This window comes from Arachis duranensis, chromosome 3 (assembly GCF_000817695.3).
Source record: "Arachis duranensis cultivar V14167 chromosome 3, aradu.V14167.gnm2.J7QH, whole genome shotgun sequence".
Taxonomy (NCBI): domain Eukaryota; kingdom Viridiplantae; phylum Streptophyta; class Magnoliopsida; order Fabales; family Fabaceae; genus Arachis; species Arachis duranensis.
The window spans coordinates 42394793-42404124 of NC_029774.3; the positions used below are offsets into that span (position 1 = coordinate 42394793).

Sequence of the window (9332 nt, forward strand, 5' to 3'; positions counted from 1 at the left end):
TCTAAATCGTAATGTTACATGATTACGTGAATATACTATTTAATCATATTTTTAGTGAACATATTTTTCATTTTCTTAAATACTTTTATATATATCACTTTAATGGTTAAAAAAATTGTAGCTTATAGTCACCGATATGTTCAAATGAAGCTTCTCTTTTCTCAAATTATTAAAATTATATAAGTGAAAAATACTTTTTGATGAAAGGATGAAAGAATATCCAAAAACAAAAAGATATTTTGATCAAACAAGACAAACTATTTTCTGACAAACTAGTTGGCTCCATGTGAATTTTATCCCCATCCACCCAATATACAGCGCATGCATTTAAGTATATTGTCAGAACTACATGTGTTCATATACAAATGAGAGCTGGGAAGTAACATCATAAAGCATTTAATGACATATTTTAAATAAATTTTTTGGAAAAAAAAATCTTTTAGAAGAAGGGATTAATAAAATAAAAATGAACATTTAGTCCCAATTAATTTTATAATTTTTATTAGGATAAAGTATAGTTTTTATTTTTTATGTTTGTTAAAAATTTAAAAATATGTCTAAGTTTTATTTTGTTTTAATTTTATTCTAAAATTTTTTTATTGTATCGAATATACTTCTGACGACTAATTTCTCAAAAAAATTTAGAATCAATTCAATAACAATTTTATAAGAACAACCATCAACACAAGCAAATAAGAAATAATTGTCATACATTATTGTTGGATTAGTCCTAAATTTTTGAAAATTTAGCTATCAAAATATATTTGATATAAATAAAAAATTTTATAATAAAATTAAAATAAAATAAAATTAAGAATATTTAAAAATTTTTTAACAAACTTTAAAGATAAAAAATACTTTATTTTATTATGTGAATTTTACTAAATTGATTGGAGTGGGACTAAATCCTATTTCTTCACTTTAGTAATTTTTTATTTTAGAAGCGTTTGATCCAATCATTTATTTTGATAAATAATTTTGGTTACAAAGTTATAATTATGTATATAAACTAATAGTAGCTTAAGTTTAGATGCATCGAAATGAGTATATAAAATTACTCTTATTTAAATATTTTATTGTTATACTTATTCTCTTTATCATTTATCTCTTTTATGAATAAGGTTACTAGCAGAAAAAAATTAATCAACAGTGTTTAGTTTTCCAAATTGAATTTTCAAAATGAACAATTAATTTGAACACAAAAGAGTCATGCTATTTAAATATCTCTAAAAATAAATATTTGTGGAGGAATGCTTAACAAAGTCTAATCATTTTTCCAATAAATATTTATAGATGAGTTAAGATTTCTAATAATTTTTCTTGCATGATTAATGGTAGAGCATATTATACTAGGTTTTGCATTAAGACATTTGTTAAAAAATAAATAATTCATTTTATTAAAAATTAAGAATTTCAAAATTATAATGGACTTTTTATTGATAACCTATTCACAAATATTCATTTTTATATTCTTAACTAAATGCCTGTTATTACTTATTATTAACCCATTTTGATGATTCCAGGACATGTTTGTTGGAGGAAGTGATACTACTTCAACAACTCTAGAATGGACTTTTGCTGAGCTCCTCAAGAACCCAAATGTCATGAAGAAAGCCCAAGAAGAGGTAAGAAGAGTTGTGGGGAGCAAATCAAAAGTGGAAGAAAATGATGTGAATCAAATGAACTATTTGCATTGTGTGATCAAAGAAAGTCTTAGATTACATCCACCTCTCCCTCTTTTAATTCCTCGAGAAACATTATCAGCTGTGGAAGTAAAAGGGTACGATATTCCTCCAAAAACAAGGGTATTTTTTAATGTATGGGGAATTCAAAGGGACCCTGAGTTATGGAAAAATCCTGAAGAATTTCTTCCCGAGAGATTTGAAAATAACCAAGTTGATTTCAAAGGACAAGATTTCCAATTCCTCCCATTTGGTACTGGAAGAAGGGGATGTCCTGGAATTTCATTTGGACTGACTTCTGCTGAATATATTCTTGCTAATCTTCTATATTGGTTTGATTGGAAGCTATGTGATAAGAATGGTCAACTATTACATGACGTAGACATGAGTGAACTTTGTGGACTCACTGTCACTAAAAAAGTACCACTTCATCTTCAACCCATACCATACTACTCTGTTATTTAGGATTACTTGATGTGTAAGATTCTTGGTTTCTCCCTTATTTGTTACAAGTTTCAAATTAGCATGTAATAAACTTACTTTCTCCACTAAGGTTATCCTATTGCCTCCTTGTACCTTGTCCTTAAGCTTTGTTTGATGAAATTCAGTACTTAACTTTCAAAAACTAAAAGGACACCATGATCCCTATCAGTTAAATGGATCTTCAACGCCAACTTCCAGGGTAAACATTACTATCACCAATTCACCACACTAGATGCAGGAAGTACAAAAACTCAGACTTCTTATGAACCCACCTGGGGATTTGACATTGCGCCTATAGTAAGCATAATGAAAGTAGAAATTGTTACATTTTATAAGAACGAAGAGCACTGCATGTATGTTGCTTCTGTGTATATCTGGCATATGAATAGAGGTCAAAATAAGAAGTGTGAAACTAAATTTTCTTTGAAGGCAATTGGTATGGTCCAATATGGCAATAATGTATGAATTGGAGGGTATAGAACTATAGAAACTCTGCTGCAGGTTAAAGGGATGGGATCATGCAGCCTATACTACAACCTTGTATCGTTATTCTGTATTCATCAAACTATGCCTCATCCTGGTATCAAAATTGCAAGGTGAAACCATTCATAGGCTCGTCTTAAGTTCGAAAAACCAAGAGATTGAACAAGCATTTTCTCCTGTATGTGCTAGTTATCAATGATGATTTGAGAATCGACTTCTCAAATCATCTCCCTGTGGTCATCTCATAGATGATCTGCGGGCACATGCATGGAGGCCTTCATGGCGAAGCACCTTGACTTGAGACACACTTTTTCCCTTTTAACCTAATCTGCATGAAGATGGTGCTTCCTCCTCCGGTTAACATACCAAGTGGCGTGTTTCTGCAGGCCCAAGCCAACAAGGACCTTAAGGCTTGTAAGCATAACATAGGTTATTGCTGTAAAAAGCAGAATCCAGAAAAGCCTCCATGGAAGGGGATTGGGAGGAATGTTTACAGCAAAAACTGGAGTGAGCACTCGAATAACCTGATAACAAGCAATAAAGAAGTACATAGACATTAAATTAGCAACAAATAGCAAATTAGCAGATAAGAAATGCAGCATTTAAAACATTTATGATTACCACAGATGCTGGAGCAAGGGGGACAAAAGTAAGGTTTTTCTTCACACCCTCAGTTTGCATATTTAAAGTCTACAGGTAAGAAAAAGAGTCAAGTGTCAGGCTTGTATTCTTAGGGAAATTTCCATCATAGAATCAGCTAAAGCAATGTAATTGTCAAAGTGTAAACCAACTTAAAGTTACAGAATTATACATCATTCTTTATGCAGTAATAGTTGGCTTTATCAAGTGTCAACTAAATAGCATATTCTTGCTTTCCAACAGGAAACACCATATGCAAATGCCTATTTATATATAAAAAAAAAAAAAACCTTCCACATGGTAAAAGCATTCTCATTCTCTTTTTCTTTTATTACTTTTGGTAAAATATGGTAAACGTGTTCACTTATAAACTGAACTCACCGGAATTAAATTATAAATCAAAGACACAATAATAAAAGAAATCAAAGTGACAAAATCAATTGAGAAGAAAAATGACCAAGTTATTTAGAGAGATTAAACCATATTGCTAGAAAGGATACAAAGGCATATAAAACCATATTGGATTCAATATCACAGTAAAGGAAAACATATTACAACAGAAAATCACAAAAGGAATTTGGAAATTGAATTATGGAAGGCTGTGGTACTTTCAGTGTATTATTGCTCATAAAGCCACTCAAATTCTCCACCCAATGAGGGATTTGAAACATATGCAAATTAACTATGCACAGCCAGCTGTTTAATACCTTTTTAATCAGAATAAATAACCAATAAGAGTACATGGATGATATGCACATAAAATCAGATGAAAATACCTGTTTACAGAGGTCTTCAAGGAACTCAGAGTATGTAGTGGGTTTGATGTCATTGAATTTAGCAATGAATGAATGCTTGATGATATCAATGATCATTTCGCATACATAAACCAATAGAACATTCTGCACCATCCAAAATGTGTTAGGAGCAAGTCTCGGTCAAGAAAGAAAACTGATTCCCATACGATGAACTTAATAAATATCATGAGCTAAAATACTTTGAAAGCTTACACTAAGAAAACTCTCAAACCAAGGACCCTCTGCCTCCAGAATATTTTGAGCCAAAACAAATAAGATAAATGCCGAAATATGGAATCTCTCTATAGAATCTGCTCATCACCACAAGTAAAAGGGAAAAGAGAAGATCAGCAAAATAAATATGAAATCTAAAGAGAAAAAATGGTCATAGTGTGAATTTCAAATCCAGAACGAATCCTAGTCAAATATAAACAGTTAATATTTGAAATGCTTTCAGTCTACTATACACAACTTTTTTGTTATTGCCATTCTTGCAAAAATTATTTTGAGATAAGGGTATTATGGGGAATTAGGAGGTAGTTATTTAGTGAGTGGGAGTTATAGGACTATGGCCTATGGGTATAAATAAGGGACTATCACTATTTTAATACACAAGTGAAGAATAGAATTGAGTGAACCTTGGTTTATTGTGGAGTCTATCTCCTAGGACTCGAAGGATAAGGAATTTCAGATTCTGACAATCAACACAATACATCATACACCATTTCTAGATTTCTATTGTTAAAATATTCATAGTCCCTTATTTATACTCATATTCCCATAATTCTCACTCACTAACTAATTACCTCCTAATTCCCCATAATACCCTTATCACATTCATATCATATTTCATTAAAGGTTCAAAACCCATACATAAAATATTTATTAGTGTTTGACCAACTTGACCCATTAAGTCCTAACAAAATTACAATTTAAATCAAAGGGTAATCATGGACTTCAACACCAGAACTAACTTTTATTTTGCTTAAAAAGTGAGTTTTATTCATCATATTGTGAAACGGTTTGCATAATTTTCTATTTAGCATAGGAACTAATCATCAATATACCAAATAAGCAGAAATCAAAGGAAAAGAAACTCTAGTAGGCACAATAACTTACCAAAGTAAACCAAACTGTGTACATTGTCCCTGCTGTACCGCTTAAACACATTGCTTTTTATCTCAGCAAAATTATTTGATACCAGCAAAGCGAACAATGCATTGTTGTGAGCAACTATACAGGTTGATAGAGTGATTGCCTGAGCTAATAAGATAAAAGAATGAACAAGTAAGACTAGTCAAGGAACCAACAACCTCTGTTTCTTACTTTTGCTTACAAAGAATAAGATAGTTAACAAAACATCTGTGATTTTTCCCCCTTTTTTTGTTTTTTCTTTTTGTTTGGAGGAGAGGGGGGGGGTGGAGACCAAAGAATATGAGAAAACATAAAAGTAATTCCAAAGAGGAAGGATATTTGAAGCAGCAATAGCTAAAGATTCATCGGCAATAAATCTCCATATCCAGAATCTCATACTTTCTGGTGGACAACTTGCAAGTCCTTCAGCTGAATGAAAGAACGTTTGCAGTACATCCCCATTAAAACTTTGACATAATTTATCAAAAATCTGCAAGATCAGTCACAAACTTCCAGTGTAAGTTTCGAAGTGAATCACATTTATTTACAGCATTTAATCAATCAACACAAAGAAAAAGCAGTAGCAGATTTGATTATAATTCCAGTAGTTTTTGACTGGATGGTTAAATGACCAAAGGCCACCGATCCATGTTATATAACTATTACTCGTGTATTCCATTATAGAACATACATCCTGCTCTTTTTAGTTACATTTTCAATTTGCATAGCCCAAATTGGACCTAAGCCGAGGCAACACTATTATTTTTCCACATCCCTTCTTGCATATAAATTTTGATCTTCCTGCCAATTGTCACTAATTCAGGTTTGCTACAAACAATGCTGTATGTGCTTCTTTGTAAAGAGCAGGAATACTGCCACTCAAATTTGTGTTTATGAAAAATAAAAACATAGAGATAGCATAGCATATTGACACTGATTTCTGACTTGAATTAGTTCCCTTCCATTGTCAAGCCAAGATCTTTCTCACATGAACATTCATCTTGATTGAAAATTGACAATATGGATCGACATATGGAGAACTACTTATTCCCTATAACTGAGATTTATGTATTACGAAAATGCTCACCTCTAAAACATTGTAGACCACATATAATTTGATTGTTCCTTGACCACGGATCATATGATATATTAAGCTGATATCTGAGGCAGCATGATTTTAAGGATGAATAAAACAAATTCAGTATATAGCATTATAGCTGATCAACACAAAAATTAATGATATAACATATGATCATAGGAGCAGAGAATCAGAAGACCTGTCTGCTGCAGAAGAATGACTCCACAACTCATAATAAGAAAGCAGCCAAAATCTGATAATTCCATAGCAGACAACCTCTTGAACTGCCTGCCACAAGCATGATAAGGTCAAATTATAATACTAAAATTGATGGACTACAACATGTTTTAAACTGAACACAAGAATTGGGATGAACAAGAGGATACTAATCAAAGTACAAGAACAAGTTGATTTTGTAGTAACAGAGATTGGTCTTATATTCAGCTGAAAGAGTCAGCGACTAATACAGTCTAGATAAAGTTCAAAAATTCAGGGCCAATACCATATCCACTGTCTAACTGGATTTGGACCAACTGCTTAATCTAGGATGACACAGTTCACACATTCATTTCGTACTCATCATTCAAAGATCTACAGATATTTAAAGGCATTAGTAAGATTGTAATAGGATGGATTCTATCCAAAAAAAGATGATTGTAACAGATGGACACTGCCTAAATCACTAACTCAAATTGAAGAAATAAATGCTGCAGAATTTTGAATTTTCTATAACCTAAAATCCCACATGCATGCCCAACTAACATTTTATTTTGAGGGAAGAAAATTTAGTAAAGGTGACAAACCTTGTCTTTAGAAGCTTCCAAACGGTCATCATGATTCTTGTTGGCATGATAGTTAATAATGAAAGAAATGAATCGAAGCAGACAAAGCAGCCAACATCAATAAGCTGCAATTACATTCTGTGTTTGAGTTGCCACAACAGAAAATGCACTAGTAGAATATGCTACTATATGTTAGCAAGGGTAAGGGAAGGTTTAATGTTTTTCATTTTTCCCTGAAACTTCTTAGTTTATTCCAACTATTGTGAAGGTAATATAGGCAGCTAAACCAGGAACATATCCATAAACGACAACACAAAACTATAACTAGAGTCATTTCAAATTATCTTCCCATTTTCAATCGAGAAAAAGGAAGTGTACCAATTCGCATCTCCATGGCAAGCGAAAGATAGTGTCATAGACTCTCTCTCGTTCTTTTTCATTTCCAAGTGTTGTTGTACTCCGTAAAGAATTTCCATTGTGCATTTCTTCCAAGAAGTACGATAGAGGAGATTTATCCACCAAAAATACATCTGACTTAACAAAATAAAAAAGTTTTAAACAAAATATCACCACATATTATTAATTAAGCCAAAGAGAAGACACAGTATTCAGCAAAGGCAAGCAAATATTGCTTCACATTAAGAACTGTCACACAGACTGCCAGACTAGTTTCAATACATAAATAACCAGCTAAAGTATAATAATAGAACAGACATAAAAATATTTATCAATGTCAAAATAATTCACTCTCATACACAGATATCAGTCAACGCTCAAATGGCACTGCATTAGCCATTCCATCGATCAACTATATGTACCCTTTGGAAGCCAATGCAAAGTTTAGTTGTATTGCAACAAAAATCACAAATGGAATTGATTCAGACATGTAATATTATACATTGGTTTGGATTCAGTTTGAGCTCCACCATAATTGAAACTGCATGAAATTTGTCATCTAGCATTTTCCATTGTTTGTCTGGTTAACACCTCACATTATAATCATGCATGCAAAAGTTTTTTAAACCCTGTTTCATTGAAAATACAATTTTCATGGTCCTCATTTCCTTGAAATTGAAAATTCAATCCATATCATGAAATATAACAGATGCGACAATGCATTTAGAAGATCAAGCAACAATCTCACTCACAATTCGGATCTTCTACCATGACATGCCTCCAATCCAACGATTCCACAGTCTCCAACTTCGCAACACCACCGTTCCGATCATTCTCATTCATCAGCTTTGGCTTCTCAGTCGGACTCGCCTTCGCACCACCATCATCCTTCCCTCCGCCGTCAACCGCCACAGCAGCTGAATTCGCTAAATCCTCAGAGCTACCACTGTTCACAGCTCTCTGCCTCAGTTCACCAAAATTAAACCCCGTCGCCGGACCAGTACAAACGCTCGCCGCATTCTCCTCTTCCTCCACCAACGTTACGCTACCGGTGGAGTAAAACTTCCGAGCCCCGAGCTCGAATCCGTTGCAAGCGTTTCCATTCTGAAGCGGAAAATGCGGATCGGATGTAACGGAATCCGAATTAAGAGTTCTGGAATCCTCAACGGAGGAACACGGATCAGCTCCCTTTACAAAAGAAGATTCTAGAAGCTTCTGGCCCTTCTTCTTCTTATTCCTTCTCTGCTTGCGGCTCTTCTGCGTCGTCGTCGTTTGCGTCGGGTCTGATTCTGCTCTGTTGATCGGAACAGCAGCGTTGTGGTCGTCCTCACGGTGGCGGAGAACATCGAAGGAGAGTTTTCTGCCAGCGGTTCTCAACGCCATCGGAATCTACGAGAAGCGTTGGTGAATGAATGGGGGTAAATTAGGAATTTTGTAATTTGCATGTGAATTGAATTTTGAAGTCTTTATTATGGTTTGGGAAGAAGAATCGCGTTGGTAGCGTGTGTGATAGTTTATGAATTATGATATGATCAATTGATTGGTGTGTGAAGGAAACAGAGACGCTCTGTTTTTCGTTTGTTCACTTGTTTTGTTCCTTTGCTCCAAAGCAGAGTCCAGCAGGACTCGTTTCATTCGCGCTTTCCCATTCCTCTGCTTTTGTGTGTGAGCGTTTTTTTTTATTTAATTTTGATTTACTCTTATTGTTTTATAAAAAATGAAAATTAAACATTCATGAATTCGTATTATAAATTATTTTGATTTTTTATGTACCTATAATATACATTATTTAAAAATAAAAAATATTATTTATATACTAAACACTTTTTACATTCATATAAAAATATAATTATTATAGAAT

General features: G+C 33.2%; 2 protein-coding genes across 2 annotated transcripts in view; one reads left to right on the forward strand and one right to left on the reverse strand.

Annotated features, from left to right (window-relative positions):
• LOC107478908 (cytochrome P450 71A1) overlaps positions 1–2306 on the forward strand; it is a 3952-nt gene extending 1646 nt beyond the window's left edge. The window contains exon 2 of the mRNA XM_016099063.3: positions 1524–2306. Coding sequence (XP_015954549.1) covers positions 1524–2147 — 624 coding nt within the window. The 3' untranslated portion in view covers positions 2148–2306. The remainder of the gene's footprint in view (positions 1–1523) is intronic.
• A 116-nt stretch (positions 2307–2422) lies between these two features.
• LOC107478907 (protein POLLEN DEFECTIVE IN GUIDANCE 1) lies at positions 2423–9116 on the reverse strand. The gene is made up of 11 exons (XM_016099062.3): positions 8224–9116; positions 7454–7605; positions 7097–7200; positions 6493–6581; positions 6303–6376; positions 5555–5705; positions 5201–5368; positions 4295–4392; positions 4064–4186; positions 3270–3338; positions 2423–3172 (listed from the first exon to the last, which is right to left on the reverse strand). Exons 1-11 carry the CDS (start codon positions 8852–8854, stop codon positions 2972–2974), a joined length of 1860 nt encoding a protein of 619 aa, XP_015954548.1. The 5' UTR covers positions 8855–9116; the 3' UTR covers positions 2423–2971.
• Positions 9117–9332: the final 216 nt, after the last annotated feature.

Excerpts from the sequence above, each read along its gene's own strand:
- LOC107478907 (XM_016099062.3), bottom strand. The coding sequence starts at position 8,854 with ATGGCGTTGAGAACCGCTGGCAGAAAACTCTCCTTCGATGTTCTCCGC. Across the intron at positions 5,706-6,302 it reads TGGTCTACAATGTTTTAGAG|ATTTTTGATAAATTATGTCA; the intron begins GTGAGCATTTTC and ends CTGATCTTGCAG. Across the intron at positions 5,369-5,554 it reads TTTAGCTATTGCTGCTTCAA|TTGTTCATTCTTTTATCTTA; the intron begins ATATCCTTCCTC and ends GACTAGTCTTAC.